Here is an 18,546-nt window from a genome sequence, read left to right on the forward strand (position 1 = left end):
AGCTTACAGGCACCTCTGGATCCTGCTTTCTAAAGGGAGTGCTTTCTGGGGGGAACATTTGCATTTCACTTCTGCCAAACACTTTCCATAGTTCATTGGATTTCCAAGAGCCAATCTGCAAGGTTAAGACTCAGGAAAGAGATACTGATTTTAAAAAATAGTAATTCCAACATCTCTTCTTTTTGGAAGTAAGCAAACTACATGGGACATGAGTTCTGGATCGGTTTTCCTTTTGTACATAAAAGAAACCCAGTCTCTCGGTGTCAAAGGTTCAAAGACTCGAAGTGATGGGGAACCAGCATGTCATCCGTGGGGAAATACTTACAGTTGGCTTGTCACGGTGAGTGTTCACAGCCTCCACGTTAAGTTTAATCGTTTCCACTTTGCACCCTGAGAAAACAGAGGAAAGTGGAGAGGGCTTCAGGAAAAAAGCTCAAAGAAAAATTCCTTAGTTTCAGTATGGTAATAAAAGAACATATATATTCCCAAATACATACATACATCCCTTTAAAAATGGAAGGCACTGATGGAACTTCCCTGGTATATACAGGTGAGGAAGTCGAACTTCTAGGCAAACTTCAGAGAAAATTCAAAAATCCTGACCTTCCTCTATCCCCACCTCCTGCCCAGCTCCTAGGCTCATAGTTACCGTAGGCCACAGGAGTAAGTTTGAAGATGGTATGGAGAGGGCACCTCAGGTACGGTAGCTCATCTGAAAGCAGAAAGACCAGGTAGAGGAAGTCTCAGTATTATGAAGCAAGGTCAAGTTAGTGGAAGAGAGCATCTAAGGCGCTCCTGAGTTTTCTTTACCCTGACCTGGAGTTAGACATCTCCTCCTCTAACCCCACAGACAATTATCAACATAGCCTCCAAGGAAGACACCCAAGCTACTTAGTGGCTAAGAAAGGAAAAAAGCCCACTTTAGATCCTTCCCTGCAGGCAAAACAAGAGTAAGTGCCGCAGCCAGGGTCCCACAGAAGGGAAGACTTGGGGCATCGTGGGTACACCCAAGGTCAACCTGCAGGCTTCCCAGCAGCTCAGGTAGACCAGGAAGGGAAGGGAGGGGAGTATCAGAGAAGACAGCAGCACTTCCTTATTGCTCTCCCCAGAAACCGTCTACCCTGAATCCAAAGGATGAAGACGCTTCTAAGATCAACACCCTCCTAGTAGCCCAAGTAACAAGCCGGGAACGTTCAACCACTTTTCTAATGCTGCCAGGAGTGTTAGCACAGTGCTGCCCCTTTAGCCAGGCAGGACCAAGAGCTAAAGCAGCAGCTGCTGTCCACTGGGGGTTTTTGCACCAGCAGAGTAAATTCAGCAAGTAGTTGGCCCAGTGGCTGCTGGGAGCCCCACACTGCTGCCTGAAGAATGTACTCTGATTTGAGTGGAAGAGGGGGAGGTCTCGTTGCCAGGGATCCTGGTGCCACCCCAAGTCCAGCCCCCTCCCTGTGGATGTGTCCCCGGCCCTTCCCTCCAATGGCACCTGCACCCTTGTCCAAGAAGTAGGCCAGGAGGCAGCGCATGACAGCCTGGTGGGAGATGACGAGGACGTTGCCCTGACGCTCCAGCTCCATGATGACAGGCTCCAGCCGCTGCACCAGGTCCTGGTACGACTGTGGGGAAGTGGGGCGGGCTGGTAGGAGGCGCAAGCTGGCAGCCAAGTCGGTGGCTGGGTCCAGAGTTAAGAGGCCGCTTCTCCTTTCTCCCCAGCTGGCTTTCCTCCTGGAGGTTTGGCGCCTTCGTGTCGCCTGCTAACCACCCGCAGCCCTGCTATCTCTTGAGAATATTCAGACTTTTCAAGAGCAATGTTCAGACCGAGAAAATTGCAGGTCAAGAAGAGAAAATCTGAATGCAGCCTGTGGGGTTGTTTTTCTCTCGACAGAATAGGCAAGAGCGTAAGGCAACAAAGGCTCCTAGGGATTTCCTAGACCCCTGTTGTTTTGTTTTATTTACCTTTGCCTCACACCCCTAGACTATGAAGCCACTTGGACCAGCAAGCAGCCTTAAACACCGCAGATGAGAGGAAAATCATTCCTATCCCATATATTTACTTGGGGCCTATACCTGCTTGGGTGGGGGTGGAATGAAAAAAAAAGAAGTTAAAAAAGACCATGCTGATTCTAAAATATACTCAGCAACAGAGGCTATCTTGTTACCCTTTCTCTGGAGATCTTAACAAATCAACGAGGCATCGGACTGCCGACTGCCAGAGCTGAATTAAACACAGCAGGCCCCAAAGGTAGAAAGAGAAACTAAATGATGCCTTAAGTACCCTTTCTCAGTCCCCAAACTCACATTCAGTCCTTCCCCAAAATTAAAGCTAAGCCCCTAGCAAAGGGTGGGGCAGTCACCCCTCGTGAGGGAAATCTCACCTCCCCTCCAGGATATCGATACAGATATTTCTCTTCATCTCGAAGCGCAAACTCGTCTGGGTACTGCTCCTTTATCTCCGCATAAGTCATCTCCTCGCACACACCCTGCAGGAGCCACACGGCTGGAAGAGGCGAACTGGACCCACACAGCCCCCCAAATGAAAAGGCGGCCGTGAAGAATATTAGTTATTCGTGCCAGGCACTGGGCTGGCTCCCTTCATGCACTGCAACTGACCGACTAGCAGGGTGAGGGCCACTGGGAGAGGGGGCCGCCTCTCTAGCTTAAGCTGCCGCTTTCTCCTACTGCTGTGGGGAACTTAGAGGTCAAGAAAAGTCAGCAGGATAAAAGGAACAGGAAGCAGGGAAGGAGGGGAAACTGAAGGCACTAGGGAATTCTTGTAGAAGGCATAAAAGGGTACAGAGGAAGGAAAGAAAAAGAAATGCCTACTTTTGCGTTCAAGGACACAGAAAGCCAAGAACAAATTGGAAAGGACTTTTCCAGAATAGCTGACCAGGTGGCCTAAGCAGAAATTAAAGAAGTGAGTTGTCAGCTATCTCTTTTTCCTAGGAGGAAAATATATGAAGGATCCAAATGGAGCTTCACTCTCTCCAGGTGCCAGGGGCTAGGTCAAAAATTGGTTCAGGTCCCATCATTGGCACAGGTGTGTCAAGCAGGCAGGAAGCCCTGATTGGGGGTGCATTGTTCCCACTTATTCCCTAAACTGGCCATAGATTCAGCTTCCTCAAAGTCTCTACTTGGTGGTTCTAGTTTTCTAGATGAACGGCCCACATGGTGACTTCTGAGAGTTCCTGCCTGAATAGGAGACCCTTACTGGCTTTTTAGCCATCAGAGCTTCCTACTCACAGCATCGATCTCATTCAGAATCTTCCACTGCTCATAGGTCACCCCCAGAGATTCAGCGGTCTGGATAGTCCTCTTCAACTGACTTGTCCACACTTTGAGGTCTGCTATCTCCTGTTCCTCCAGAAACTTCCTTAGAGCCTGGGCAAACTGGGGTGTGAAATAAAAATTTTAAAAGAAAACACACACACAGGGAATTCCCTGTTGATCAGTGGTTAGGCCTCCACACCTCCACTGCAGGGGACGCGGGTTCGATCCCTGGTCAGGGGAACTAAGATCCTGCAAGCCGCGCGTGGCACAGCCAAAAAAAAAGAAAGAAAGAAAGGAAATACAGACACAGACACACATAGACACACACAGACACACACACACACACACACACACACACACACACACAGAGGACCGTTAACTCAGCCTAAAAAGGACAATGTGCATGACCCCAGTCAAACTCTGAAAGGTGCTACATAGTTATAATAAACCCAAGAGGAAATGAACTTTAACCACAGCACCCTGTACCATGCTGAGCATACAAGTTGAGCCCAATAAATATGTGATGGCTGAATGATCACAGCAGAAATGGTTCCAAGTTACGCACCCTTCAATGCAGAGCTAGAATCAGTGAACAAGAAAACGTCTCTTTACTTGTTTGACTATCTGAAACCACAGCCTAAACCCCAATAGGATTCAGTAAGAAGTAAGGGGATCAAAGAGATGACATCCACCATGCCCTTCTAACTCTAAGCCTGGGAAATCCAGCCTGCTGGCTAACTACTCACCTGTTTTCCCCGCACCGAGAGGCCTGAGTCACCCCCAATCTTCCCCAAGAGATTGAACTCGCTCTCTCCGTGCCGGCAAAGGTAAATGGTGCGAGGATGGACGTGGATATTCATGAGGTAGTAGACGATCTTGCTCTGGATGTAGTCCTGGACTTTGTTCACTAGAAATCGCTGGCCCACGTTTATCACCTTGATGAAAGAAAGATCCCTGGAACAGAGCAGGAAAAAAAAAAAAAAAAAAAAAAAAAAAAAAAATCCCCTGGGTATGAAAATCTGAGGATAACAGGAGGGGAAAGGATCTGTGTAGTTACTTGCAGGCTCCCAGCAGCTCTTCTGCCTCTCCTGCCACACCCCGACCCAGATGTAAGGAACCAAATGGAAAGAGATGGAGCGCTCCTCAGAACCAAGACGCAGTAAACTTTCCTGAACTTCTCGTCAGGCAGTACCATTTCCTCAGTGCCTACACTGTGCCAGGCACTGTAGCTAAGTTAGATAAACAGAATTCAGGCTTCCCCTCAGGGGCTAGACTAGATGACCTGAAGATTTTGCTAACCCTGAAGTTTGTTGAGAAGCACAGCGTCCACCTGAGGCAGTCAAGACGGAGTCAGAGTATGGCATCGGCCAGCGGGGAGGGGCGAGGAGGGGGGTGCAGAACCATAGACAGAGATCTCTGTGCGTTTCCCCCCCATCTACATAAATCAAGTTTCTCTCAAAGGCACTCACATAGACTGTTTGCTTTGTGGCCATCATGGAATTGTTCTCACTATAAAAATAGTAAGTGTTTATTCCAAAAAAAATTTTTTTAAGAAAGAATGATGTAAATAAAAATTACCCATAACCTTACCACCAGAGGTAACATTTATATACACACACACACACACACACACACACACACACACACACACACACACACACACACACACATTCTTCTACAATATTTTTCTATGTAGGACTTTGGGCTAAATGAAGAATATACTATTATGCCATATCTAGGGCAGTGGTTTTCAACTTCTGTATTAAAAAACACGTCCAAACACTAACATTGTGGGCAACATACTTGAAGGAACTGAAAGACTCGAAAGATGAAGCAGACCACTGAAGCAATTTAACAGTGGCTATGCACACTCTCTTGCCATTTGCTTGGCTTCAGGGCTGTATTCTTATCTGACTAGAGCTGTACTGACTGCATGCTTTTTCAAAGGCCACCTTCTCACAGGTCTCCCTGTGCACATGTCATTCTTCAACATGGTCTTGGCATCTTGCTACGGCTCTTTTCGTTCACACACATCAAGTTAACCTGTGTTCTATGCCACACTGCTGATAGGCACTGCCATAGTAAGTAATATCTAAAAAACCACTTAAATATATATATTTATATATGCATACACATGTACAATATATTGTTTTATGCAAAATAAATTTACATATTGTTATTTTACATATGGAATATATGCACATATATTCATATGTATTACTATATATTTTTATACATGTATATATATATATATATATACCTATATACACACACAATAAACTTTAAAAATTGATCAAAAACTGATGACACACCTCTAAGGGGTGTCCTACAACACCCTAATTCAAAACTACTGATCTAGAGCAGTGGTTCTCAACAGGGGGTGATTTTGCTCCCCAGGGGACATTTGGCAAAGTCTGGAAACCTTTTTGGTTGTCACAGCTTGGGAGTGCTACTGGTATCTAGTGGGCACAGGTCAGGGATGCTGCTAAAGACAGCTACAGAACACAAGACAGCCCCACAGCACAGAACTATCCAGTTCAAAATGTCAATCATGCTAAGGTTGAGAAATCATGCTCTAGAGGATAGACCAGAAGAACTCAGGATAAAAACCACTCCAGTGTTCAGGTATAAGATTCAATCTGCCTAGAGGCCACAAATCCATACCTCGTTTCCCTGGAATGATGTAAACAGAGGTCTGGATTGTCAGAGGGAAGTCTAGGGATGAGGGGAGAAAGGCTCTTTTCTCAAATGAGACCCCTGCCTCAGGCCCTTCAAACCTTGGCCTTAAACCTTACTTGTCATAGTTGTCTGGGTCAAGGGGTTGATAGGTGACTTTGTAGCACTCAATTCTCTTTAGGAAGTCCTCCATCACATTCTCCCTGTTCCTTTCAGGGTAGTCAGGGCTCGACACCTTTACCTCCTGGAATCACAGGGAGAGCAGGGCCTAGTCAGAGGTCTGCCCTTAACAGCCCTCCTGCCAACAGCCACTGCTAAATAAAGAAAAGGAAGGCCATAGAAGTGGCCTTTCACTGGAGCATTGGCAATCCCCATTCACTGAGCAACCCCTCCCTGTCCTGTGACCCTGGCAACCAAGAAGGGAAAGACAACTGGGGAGTCATGTGCCTGCCCTTGGCTGAAGGACAGAGGCAGTCACGCAGCTGAAGCAGTTCTTGGGCGCCAATCCTTTTATGTACCTTCCTGGGAAAACAGAATGGGATTCAATTTCTCCCCAAGGGCAATGAGAATAGGGTGCTTGATCTGATACACAGCTGACTCAGACCAGACACCTCTTCAGCAAGTTCCCACACTGCTGGGAGAGCACCTCCATGACACAGTGCATGCATATCCACTCGGCACAGCCCAGCACAGCCATCAGATGGGCACGGGCATAAGCTGTGACCACACACAGCACGAGGTGCTCAGTGCATAGAATGCTGACCTCAATATTAGACAAGTGGTGGGCAGATGACCTTCCTATAAGGTGGCCCTCACAGATAATGAAGGGTCTGATCTATTCTAAGAACATATCTAGGTCTCAACATCTAGCTAATACCCAGAACACAGGGCCAGGGCTCCTACAGTTTAAGTTTGGTCTCTGTTCAACAGCTAATTCTTACTTTCTTCCTCAAAGCCTCCTTCCTTTCCCAAGGGAAGAGTGTGGAAGTACAAAACGGTGTTCTGGCAGATCGAAAAGATCACCCTGTGTTGTTAAACATGTCTATTTCTCTCTTTCATTAGCGGGTTGACTCCCCACCCCACCTCCACCAACACACACACAAGGCATAAAGAGGTGGTGGTGTGAGGGGATGTCACCCACCAGGATGTTGGCAGCAATGACATCGGGATCATCGCAGACGGATTCCACAAAGAACACCTGGCCAGGGAGAGAAGGCAGTGATCAATGAGTCAGTAATGGCCAGGCTGTTAATTAAGAGCACACGCTCATATCTGCTCCACCAGAGCCACCACATCCCCTGGGATTTTCTTTCATGAAAGTGGCCTTCAAGGCCTCTTCATTTAAAAATAGCTCTTACCACATCCCCAGGGCCTCATACATACAGGCTAAGGAGCTAAGAAAGGACCTGAAAGAAAACACTCAAGGACTGGCGGTGACTCACCAAGAGGAGAGAATCAGATGTCCAATCCTGTCCTCACCCACCAGAGTCAAACAGATCTGCGTGTCCCTCCTAACTCCCCACCTCCACTCACCCCTCCTCCTCCAGCTTGGAGGCAGATTCTACCTTGAAGGAATTCTCCTCGGCAAAGTTCAAAATCAAGGCCCTCCTCTCTCGAGTGGTATTGGTAGCATCAAACACCTGGGAAGAGAGCCCACAAGACAGATGAACGGGGACCGAGAAATGAAATCCCACCAAGGCGGACCCAAGGTGGGGCGGTGCAGCCAGGCTGCTGAAAGGGGGGAGACGGGGGAGGAGGCAGGTGAGGCTTACCGCAATCTGCCCACTGTCCTCCGTGAGATACGCCTTCACATCCTCCAGCGCCACCAGAGCACACTGTCTGCCAAGAGAACAGAGGAATCAGCCAGAGGACTGGGCCGGGGCCAAGCTCGGGCACAGCCAGAGACATGAACAGCAGGGGTGCCACAGGGATCACGCCCCTTCCTGTTCAGTTTCCCCACTGATCAAAAATTTTCCCTAATTAGACCTTTCAACTTGCCCATTGAGATTTTTCTACCATCCTATATCTTTCCTCTTCCCCTGTCCCATGCACGTGTCTTACCCCTCTGGAGGCTTAGCCTACAAGCACACACGCAACTTTCCGAGCCCTGTTCTACCCACCCAAGCCCACGGTGAGCTGCCCAGCAGATAACTTCCACTTAAAATCCCCACAAGATATTTACTGAAAGGGAAACCAAGCCCCATCACATCCAGTCTCATGACAGCCAAGAAAGAGCTGGCCTGGCAGTCAGGCCTAGAAGACTCACTTGCGTATCTTCATGGCCTCCTCGTTGTCATGCCGGAAGAAGTCATAGGACTTATAGGACTTGACTGCTTGACGCCGATACACCCCAAGATTAAACACTGCAGAAGACACCCATACCCTTCAGCAGTGAAACAATACGATGTCCCAAAGGGGACTTCTTGGTCTAATGTCAGAGTGGCCAAGGGGATGAAAAAAGCACCATGGTATGTTAGAAACAACACCAGATTAAGAATCAGGTTAAGTTCAAGTTCTGACTTACTAGAATTTGGACAAGTCTTAAACTGTCTGACTTTCAATTTCCTCAGCCATTTTGGCTATTCCACATGGATACTGTTAGATAATGTAGATGTAAGGGCTTTGGAAATGTAAAGCTCTATACTCATTTAATTCTTAATACTCCTATCAAAGGCATTGCCCCCAAACTAGGCCAATTCAGCCAGGCCAGGAGGAACAAGTGTATGGACAGGGAATAAATCCAGTAAACCAGGAAGCAACCACCATCGCTGCCAGGAGCACCTTGTAACCTTAATGCCAGGGAAAATAAGTCTCCCAGAGGCCTGTGAGGCCCAGGAACTGATCACTTCCTTTCCCAAGGAATGCATGTTTGCACCTACCTTTGGTGGGCACCCCAATCCAGTTGAGGTAGCGTGTGAGTTTCTTGGACACGTAGGTTTTGCCCCGGGCTGGTAAGCCAATCATAACAATGAGGGTTGGGGAGTTGGTCATGTAGGATGCCCACGCTAGAGGGAAATGGAACAGAACAAAACTAAATAAAGACGGGTCAAGTAAGGTTTGTGCACGGGGCTGGGACTTCATGCTCAGAATCTGGTTTGATCCTCATACACCTCAATGAGGCCAGGGTCCAGGAGGACTGGAAAGGCAAACCAAGGAGATACCGGGTACACCCTCCTAAAAGACAGTCAAAGGGTCATGTAGACTTCCAGAAAGTACCCAAACTAAGACATGTCTTTCCCACTTGTCCAAGGTCTTCACAGAGGTGCACAAGATGGAAAGAGGAAAAAAAAGTGGCCAGGGTTAGAAAGACAGTAACCATAGCATCTTCCTTAGCATGAGAGTATCTAGTGACACGGGAGTGATACAGCCATGAAGGAAAGTCTCGGGCCTGGAGATTCTACCAGTGCAGCACTGAGCCAGCTCCTATAACAGATCCAACAGAGTTTCTATCCTGAGGATCCCATCTATCCCTTCAGAGCCACAGGCAAGAGTTTGTGCACCGAAAAAAGAGCCTGGCCATAACCTGTTTTGGCCTTTGTGCTCAGGCCACTAGTTTAAGCCAGAACTTCTAAACCACTTAGACGGTGTCAACGCCTACCTGACACAGGTTCTGACTAGACCTCAGGAAGCTTCGTGGTAAAGCTGGCCCACAAGGGCATCACAGCCAGCCTGCCTCAAAGGCCCAAGTAAAAGCAAGACAGTTTAAAAAGCAGGAATAGCCATTGGTCCGCCCTTTTTTAGAAAACAATTGATTTCAGGAATGCTCATTTACAGAGACAGGTCTCACTGGGCAGCTGGGGGCAAACTAGATGCTCAGAGGCCAGGTGACTTGCCTAAGGACACACAATGAGTCATGGGAAGGGCTGGCCCTAGAATCCTGATCTTGTGCTTCCTCGGTAGCTTTTCTCCATAAAAAGAGCCTCTGATTCCTCATCAGCTTGCTCACAGGGGCTGGCTCCTTCCTGTGCATCCTGCCACGGCGGAGGGGTGGGAGAGTGCCCTGCAAGCTGCCAGCCACGTTCCTGGGGCCAAGACCCACAATGAGGTCATCCGGGAGGGCTCAGATGGGAAAGGAGGGAGGCCCTGTGTGCAGATGGGAAAGAACCACTTTCGCCTTCGTCTTCCCAGCACTGCTTTCCAGAAGGTGCCCCACAAGTAGGTGTTGCTCCTCTTCCCTGGGACAAGGTGACCCTGTCAGGCTAAGAAACAATTCAGCAAAACTGGGGTACTTGGATGGGAACGTCATCCTTTATTTTTTGAGAAGGGAATGTAAGAAGATCTCAGTGGAGAAGTGGGCAGAGGGGTGTGGGTAGAGAACAGACCTCGGAAGGAAGAGAGTTTCCTAGGGGTGTTTGGCAAGAAGTACCCAGAAGCCAAACAGCGCCCTGGTGGTGAAGGAGGGGTGGATGCCCAGACTTGGGGTCAGAGGGGTTGGCTTTTAGTCCTTTACCTACTATGCACATGGAAAATTCCTGGGCCTGAGCAGGAGACCGTCCAAGGTAGGCAATGAGCAACAGAAGTGATTTTCATCTCTGTCCAAACAGGGAGCACAAAGACAAGCAAACGCCACGCTGCAGCCTCGGCTGATGTTACTGCCTGATCTCTGACCCCTAAGAGACAGATCAGCTGCCTCAGGTTTCAGGAGTGAAATCCTCCTGAGTCTCCACTTTCTCCAGCCCAGCACTGCACTCTTCTCAATCACCATGGCTTGGCTCATTACCTGCACTTCTAGTACTGCTTGGTCCACACCTTCCAGCCCATTAGGCACTTCTCCCAAAGGTCCTGTTATCCTCCCTGAAGCTGAAAATGAACTGATACTTGGGAGAGGCTCTGAGGCTGACCAGGGAACCAGCTGCTCCATGTTTACCAAACTGGACAGAGAGTTCTAAGAACAAAAGAAAACACAGGCCACCAAGGGCTCCCCACGGTGGCCCCCAGCACCATACCTCCCACCTCTGCCCACAACACACCCACACACACCTGCTGCAACCAGCGCTGCTCAGGACAAAACTAAACCACACTTCCTATCTCAAATTGCCACATGGGCAAAACTAGGTACATTCTGTTCTGCCTGTTAAAAAACAAAGCCATCCCCACCTTAATTTGAACAGTAGACACTTTATGCTGATTAATTTTGGAGACAATGTAACTTACCCCTTGACAAATAATGGAAAGCTGTTTCAATCCTGAAATTCTCTTCTACCTTCTTTACACAAGGCTGAACTCACTTTCTCAATCTTAAACTTATCTTCCCTTCATGAACACACTTCGAGGCAACGAAGGTGTGATAACTTCCCTTCTGTGGACAGAAAACCTCAAGTCCAGAAAAGGGAAGAGCTTGGCCCACAGTCCCTCAATAGAAAGTCAAGGTCAGGGCTCTGCCCAGACTCCTGGTTTCATGACTGCCCAATCAGTCCTAGTAACCAGCTCTTGTCAGCACCTGACAAAAGGGAGCCATGTGGCCAGCATAACTCTGCTCTCTAATCTAAACCTGAAGGGTGGTCTAGAAGGCCAATGGTTCCCGGCTTTCTCATGACCAAGTCATCTTCCACTTTTTGTTCTAAACAGCCCCAATATTTTGAAATATGCTACCCTTTAAAGTGTGCTTCATTAGCAGTATCTTCTTTTTATTCATCAGAAGTCATAAAACTGCCAATTATGTCCTGCCGTTTGACTGATAAGCATAACACATCGAAGTTCTGCAGCCAAACGCTAAGAAAGTTAATGTTTTAGTTAACCGTCGAAGCTATAGTTTAATGCCCAATTTCTATCACGTGCTTTGAAATATTAAAAACAGCTAACAATATAGAACTTTTGAGGGATGCTGATCAATGTTTCAAAGGTGTCTATCTTTCCTCCTGTTATTTCTGTAGGGAAAGCTGCTGGCACAAACAGGGAAAGGTGTATATGCAAGGATGCTCACTACAGCATTGTTTGTGATGGTGGAAAATTGGAAACAATGTAAATGTCCATCAGGGAGAGGCTGGCATATCCACACAAGGCAATACCATGCAGAATGAAGTAAATTTGAACTTATCGACATGAAAAAAATGTCCAGAATATAGTTTAAAAAAAGTGTGTGGGAGGGGAATGGTAGAACAAAATATGTACAGTGTGGACCTATTTCCATTAATAGGATACACCAGAATAAGATTTTGGAAAGAATCAAACATAACAGGGACAGGAGAAATGGTGAGATTTTCTTGCTTTTTACTTTCTTTCTGTATTATGTGAATTTTTCATGAACACGTATTGCTTTTATAATTAGGAGAAGGTTCATACAGGGACTTGTCTGTTCCAGACCTATTCAAAATATCAAAGAATAAAAGAAACAAAGAAGGAAAAGCATGTAGACCTTCCCTGCTACCCCTAATTCCTGCTTTCACTGAGCCCTGAAACCAGTTGTCCGAGCACCTTAAGGGCACCTCAGCCAGCACCACCTCCCCTTCTCCCCCATCCCTGGAGCAGCTGAAATTCCAGTACTGCTCCTTTTGAGGTTCTGGTTCCCTAAAGACATTCTTCAGCCCTTGAGCTCAGGCACTTCCCAGAGTCAAAGTCAGCCAACAACAGGTATAATTAACAGCAATGGGATAACGGGTAAGCTAGTAATAAAGCCACTGCTGGGTGTGAACACTAAGCAGCCCAAGAAGCCTGTTCCAAGATACAGGCAAATAACAGAGAGAAGGGAAATAAACTAACACATACTCTCATAGACTGTCACAGTCTCACAGTCCAACCACGAAAGGAGAAGAGAGGGGGGTAAATGAATGACGGTGGCTTCAGGATAACCCAGACACCTCCAGTGGGGGAGAAGAGGATAGAACTTGGAAAGGAGAGATCAGGAATTAGAGTCTAGAGGAAGGAAAGAGACCTGGGATTACTGCTTCTTTGACTAATCAAAAGTCCTCGAGGCAAAAAAAAAAAATGCAAAAAAAGTTAGGAAGGCAGGTAGGAGAGTCCCATGGAGAAGAAAGCAGAACTAGAAGGACTGACACTGAGCATTGTGCAGGGTCAGAGACTCCCACAGTTATCAACTCCCCCTGACCCCCAAACACCACCACCTGCTCTCTGCTCTTGTTGGGCTCAAGTGTCCTAGTAGCACGAGGGCACCTCTCTTTAAAGTGTGCATTCCATACACCCAAATCTGGGTTACCATATTGTCAAACAAGAGGAGAAAACATTTTTTTACTGAAAATATAATTCTTCACAGGGCTCTTTTAAAAAGTGAGCTCCCAGCACAGCATTTAGACTATAATTCAATCTATATATAATGTTTCAGGAACAAACACAACATGCAAATAGAGTCACCAGTGAAAAATAACACAGTTTAGCCACATGCCCAGTACCCTTCTAGGAGCTGTCCTGTATTTACTCATTCAATTCTCACATCACTCTGGGGAAAGATACTATTAGTAACCCCATTTTATCAAAAAGTAAACTGGGGCATGGGGCGGAAAAGCAACTTGGTTAAAAGCACACAGTTAGGCTTCCCTGGTGGCGCAGTGGTTGAGAATCTGCCTGCCAATGCAGGGGACACGGGTTCGAGCCCTGGTCTGGGAAGATCCCACATACCACGGAGCAACTGGGCCCGTGAGCCACAACTACTGAGCCTGCGCGTCTGGAGCCTGTGCTCCGCAACAAGAGAGGCCGCGATAGTGAGAGGCCCGTGCACGGCGATGAAGAGTGGCCCCCGCTCGCCGCAACTAGAGAAAGCCCTCACACAGAAACGAAGACCCAACACAGCCAAAAATAAAAATAAAATAAACAAATAAATTTTTTAAAAAAACAACCCTATAGCAAATTGGAATTGTAGGGAAATTGCTTTTCCTTTAAAAAAAAAAAAAAAGCACACAGTTATGAAGTAGTAAAACCAAGATTTGAACCCAGGCAGTCTGACTTCAGAGGCTGCACTCAAACGTCATGCTATACTAGTTATCTTCCACAGGGTGTTTGCCCTCAGTACCTGGCTTCCTGCCCTGGCAGAGAAAGAAGACCCTAATCATAGAGGTGCACCAACCCCAGTATCACACCCAAACAACCTGCCTCTGCTGCAGCCCAAACCCCAACAAGCCTCATCAGTGCTAGGTGAAAAGAGATGATCATCATTAACCATGAGACTGACAAGGGCATGACATCAAGGTTGAGACTCTGGGGAAAGCTTGAAACATGAGATGATTCCAGGTCTCATGCTGGTTGGCTGTTTCCACCTGCTGATATATATAACGACTGAAGTGAGAAGAACTGACTGATAGGGTTCCAGAGGAACCTGGAAGCTAACAAGAGTTAGCTTTCCTAGAGGTTCCCCAAAACATCTAGGGACCAACTGCTCAGGACCTTTTGGCCTGGGCTCTGCAGTCTTGCAGTCTATAAGGATGCTTAGGCATGCAGATGCATGGGGACAGGAAAGAACAGTTCATCTCTCTGCAAACCCACCTGCTGTCTCTGTCTAAAAGACGGGCATGGAAATGCTCCTGTGAAACCCATCCCCAGAGCAATGAACCTGCAGGGAAAATAGTTTGCAGAGTGTAAAGACTAAACCTGTGAGAAAGTAAGGTGCCCAAGACATGGCGAGAAGTGAAATATCAGGGCCGATTCCCCTTAGGCCTGTAGAAATAAGCTACTGGTTCCTACCTGCAATTTCTGCTGTGAGCAGCACCCTCACAAAACTTAGCCCAAGAGATAAAGGGAAACTTAACAGTAGCAACCCCAAGGAATTCCTGCACCCTGCCACTCAGCCTTACTCACTGCATGTACAATAATACTGGCTCTAACTTTCAGCATCAATCAACTGTGCAGATTCCCCCAGAGTTGGGGAGATAGAGATTCAGTTAAAGAAAGCAGGAAGAAAATGCTGGGCTACACCAGCAGTCTAGCCCCAAGGACAGACATTTCACTGAGTCTACTTGTTTCAGAAAGGAAATTCCCCCGGTTGACTTTGTTTTAAATTCCCATGTCGAAGAACTATTTCTCACTCCCACCAAATAGCAAAGTCTAGAATTACAACAATATTCTCAAGATAAAATCCTGGGAGACAGCAGCCCCTCCTCTTTCCCAACACTCACAACATTTCTTCTCTGACATTCGGAGATTTGTTTTGGTTTCATAGTTGTTGTTGTTCTGTTCTGAGGAAGGGGCAGAATTCCCAGACATGGCAGCTCTTCAGGGGACGTCTGGAAGGGACAAAGGGGATGTAAGGAAGGGAAGGAAGGAAATATCCCTCAAAACACTCAAAAGAGGATCAGTGAGGTATAAGTGAAAAACCCTGGGCCAAGGGTCAAGTCCAGCCCTCCTTCTCCCAGTTAATAGCTACATGCCCTAGGATAAGTCATGAATGTCCCTAGCCCTCTGTTTCCTTATCTGTGAAGAGTTGCACCAGAACCCTGATCTATAATGCTGACTTAGGAGTTTACATTCACATGCATTATCTTCTTCAATCCTTCCAATAATCCCATAATAAAACAGATTTTGCTACCATTATTACTTCTCCCCATTTTACAGATTGAAAAACTGACATTTATCAAACTAAGTGGCTTATCCAAGTTCCTTCCTGACCTCAGATTCCAATTTAAGAATCTGGGGAGAGTAGTGGCAGCAGCTGGGGGTGGGATGGGTTGCGAATAGATCAAGTTCACTATCATAAAGTAATTGCAGTCCAATGGTAGAATTCAGTTCTGAAAAAAAAAAAATAAGTGGGAAAATCTCATACATGTTCCCTGAAGGAAAAACTGTAGCTGGACCCGGGGACAGCCCTAGCACGTCACTATTTCTCCTCTGGTGTTCTTACTCTCAAGCCCTTGTCCGCACCCTCTCTCCATCTATCTCCTAGGAAGCAGTCTACGGAAGAAACACTGGGGAGCAAAGAGGTGGTAAATAACTTCTCCAAGGTCACTTGCAGAATAAGGGGTAAGTCCTGACTCGAACGGGGGTGGGAGAGCCCCGAGTTCACTGCGCAAACCCAGACAAGGGACTCGTGAGGAAGGAAAGTCCTACCGCTTCAAGGACCTTGCACTGTTATTCCACTGACCACACAAATCCTCTAACTCACACGCCAGCTGCGGCTCTGGGCCCCTAAACGTCCGCACTCCGGTTGATGCCCGGGGACCCGCACTTCCCCGAAACAGCTAGGCTTCATCTTCCCGCACCTCATCAGGGTGCACGCAGCCCCCCTTCTCTCGCCCGCCTAACCCCTTCAAGGTGCTGTACAGCCGTCGCTCACCCTAGGATCCCTCCTAAGATCCCTCCGGGCTGTGGCCCCAGCACCTACCCGGTAACGCGACAGCCAGGAGCCGACACGGTGGCCGGGGTCCGGCACACCAGTCTCCGGCGAATCACGTGCCCCTGCCTGGCTCCGCCCACTCCCGCGTTGGCCCTCACCTGGAGAGAATCGTCCACCAATCGAGCGCCCGCAGGCTCCAGGGGGCGGGGCTCAAGTCGGAATCGCTGTCGCTAGCTCCTGAAGAAGGTTGGAACTGTGAAGGAGAAAGATCACAAGCTCGCAAGTTTCCCAGCACTGTGGAGGTTGGTTACATCGTTGCTTGGCAACTAATAGGGCTGGGGGCGGGGTTAATAAAAAGCACGACTTTTTTCATACTCTCGCGAGAGTGACCTAGTAGACGTCTTGAAAGGGTGCGACTTTCTGGTGACGGAAAAAAATTTCGCGGAGATTAACGCTCTCCTCCCTGAATCCCAGCGGGACCTCTTTAGATCCATGAACTGGAACGTAAGCTATAGAAGAGGCTTTGCTAGAGTAAACTACCAAAGTACTTAAGCTGATTACATCTTAGGGTGTTTGCATATTCCCTTAGGTCAGACACTACTCTCGTCGCTGAACCAGGGGCTTCCCTGGACCCATGCACATACTCCAGTGGACTTACCACCTTATTTATTCTCCCGCTTACTGCCCACGCTGTAACATCTGTTATGGCCATCTTGAAGAACAAAAGAGGAAAATTGCTCCAGGAAAAAACTGGGTCATGAAAGTTTTGAAAAGATGTATAGTTTCCATATAACTTATGCAGAGGCAGATTTTTACAGTGGAGGTGAGTTTGCACATTTCAAGTGAACTTTTCACAGTTGCCCCCAGGCCCATTTGATGCTTGATTGTGGTGATAAACCCCCTCTACGCAGGGTAGGCTTTGCTGCTCTGGATCCAGGATAAAAAAAGTACGAGTACATATTTCTTGGAAGAGAGGTAAATTCAGAGATGCTTTTATTCCTCTTTCACCTGGGGATTAAATTCATCCTTCAAAACAGCTCAAATAGTACCTGCTCTTTGAAGCTTTTTACAACTCCAGTATGTCACAGTTGCCCTCTCTGTGCCTATACAGCTCCGTTTTATCCATTCAGCAAGTATTTACTGAGCACATATTTGCGAGGCACAGTCCTTTGTTTAGGGATACAGGGTTGAAAAGGGTCACATAATCTAGCATTATCACGTTTATATGAAATTCAGTGGTTATGTGTCCTTTACACCCCACCCTCTCTCGCGATTACGTAATTTGCCATTTTGAAGGCAGGAATGGAGTCGTCTTGGTATTTGTATACCTAGGTCCTGAACTGGAATCTGGATGACACGTGTTGGCCTTCTTCATTCCTCCTCCTTATACTGCCACCACCTCCTGAATGTAGCAATTGCCCTCAGACCAGATGCTGACCTCATATTGCGTTTTCTGATGTGGCAAATGGACGTTTTCAAGTTACAGTCTCATGGAGGTGGAAAGGCCAGTCTGCCGGCCCCCTTAACCTCAATGAGTCAATGTTTGCTGCAGCCATGAGTCTAGCCACGAGTATTTGTCTTTAACTGGTCATTTGAGTCACAGACCATTCTTGGCATTCGTTTGCATTCCGAACTATGATTCTGTTTCTCCCGGTGTAGTTTGGAAGCCCCAATTTAATAATTTCCGACCTAATTGCAAGGTTACATTCCACTGTATTCGATTCAGGAACTCCTTCCGCCACTCTCTTCCCTTAAGCATATATGCTTCCGACGCGGAGGGTACCTCACTCGCTCTACAGGTAGCAAGACCAGTCGTACATTAGGAATACGGATAAATCTTCATCCTTTGCCTCCTGAAGGGGGAGATGGTGAGAATCAGTTATCACTTTAAGAGTGTGCTAAAACAGAAGCCGCAGAGTACCGCGAGAACTGTAACAACCAGCGACATCTCGCGATGTTTGGACCGGCAAAGGGTGGCTATTTTGGAGTCCACCCGCCGGCTTCTTACTCCGGCAGCGTCTGCCAACCTGCTGCCGGGACCAAAGCTGGCCCCACGGGTGTCTGGCCTGTGGGCGGCCGGACCGACACGATGTGGCGGCTCCGCTGCAAGGCCAAGGATGGCACCCATGTTTTGCAGGGGTTGTCCAGCCGGACCCGGACGCAGGAACTCCAGGACCAAATTGCCGCCGTCACCGGGATCGCCCCCGGCTGTCAGCGAATCCTCGTCGGATACCCGCCCGAGTGCCTGGACCTCAGCAACGGGGATACCATTCTGGGGGATTTGCCCATTCAGTCAGGTAAGGGAATCGAGGCTAGGCCAAGGCTAGTCCTGAGAGGTCGGAGAGGGGCATAAGGGAGAACAAACAGGGCGAGGTGGTGTGGGTCAGCTG

General features: G+C 47.7%; 3 protein-coding genes across 11 annotated transcripts in view; 2 read left to right on the top strand and 1 right to left on the bottom strand.

The window, feature by feature from the left end:
- The window catches only part of PFKFB2 (6-phosphofructo-2-kinase/fructose-2,6-biphosphatase 2), a 24,245-nt gene extending 7,301 nt beyond the window's left edge, over positions 1–16,944 (bottom strand). The window contains exons 1-15 of one of the 9 annotated variants that reach the window (XM_082470644.1): positions 16,815–16,944; positions 16,315–16,409; positions 15,003–15,110; positions 8,820–8,945; positions 8,207–8,303; positions 7,713–7,779; positions 7,506–7,580; positions 7,082–7,138; positions 6,060–6,184; positions 4,011–4,218; positions 3,238–3,384; positions 2,373–2,477; positions 1,484–1,613; positions 650–712; positions 326–390 (exon numbers count right to left, since the gene is read on the bottom strand). In XM_082470644.1, coding sequence (XP_082326770.1) covers positions 326–390; positions 650–712; positions 1,484–1,613; positions 2,373–2,477; positions 3,238–3,384; positions 4,011–4,218; positions 6,060–6,184; positions 7,082–7,138; positions 7,506–7,580; positions 7,713–7,779; positions 8,207–8,303; positions 8,820–8,945; positions 15,003–15,090 — 1,353 coding nt within the window. In that variant the 5' untranslated portion in view covers positions 15,091–15,110; positions 16,315–16,409; positions 16,815–16,944. Of the gene's footprint in view, positions 1–325; positions 391–649; positions 713–1,483; positions 1,614–2,372; positions 2,478–3,237; positions 3,385–4,010; positions 4,219–6,059; positions 6,185–7,081; positions 7,139–7,505; positions 7,581–7,712; positions 7,780–8,206; positions 8,304–8,819; positions 8,946–10,390; positions 10,622–10,660; positions 10,744–15,002; positions 15,111–15,452; positions 16,002–16,156; positions 16,180–16,204; positions 16,410–16,814 lie in introns of those variants that run through there. The other 8 variants (XM_082470643.1, XM_082470647.1, XM_082470646.1 and 5 more) reach the window with 8 other exon arrangements.
- FCAMR (Fc alpha and mu receptor) overlaps positions 1–18,546 on the top strand; it is a 263,932-nt gene that overhangs the window by 142,890 nt on the left and 102,496 nt on the right. The gene's annotated exons all lie outside the window — the stretch shown is intronic.
- Positions 17,936–18,546, top strand: part of LOC309664620 (specifically androgen-regulated gene protein) — a 33,563-nt gene continuing 32,952 nt past the window's right edge. Inside the window, exon 1 of the mRNA XM_082470156.1 lies at positions 17,936–18,453. Within this exon, the coding sequence (XP_082326282.1) occupies positions 18,022–18,453 (432 nt within the window). The 5' untranslated portion in view covers positions 17,936–18,021. The remainder of the gene's footprint in view (positions 18,454–18,546) is intronic.

Source organism: Balaenoptera physalus (assembly GCF_965194825.1).
Source record: "Balaenoptera physalus genome assembly, chromosome: 1".
Lineage (NCBI taxonomy): Eukaryota > Metazoa > Chordata > Mammalia > Artiodactyla > Balaenopteridae > Balaenoptera > Balaenoptera physalus.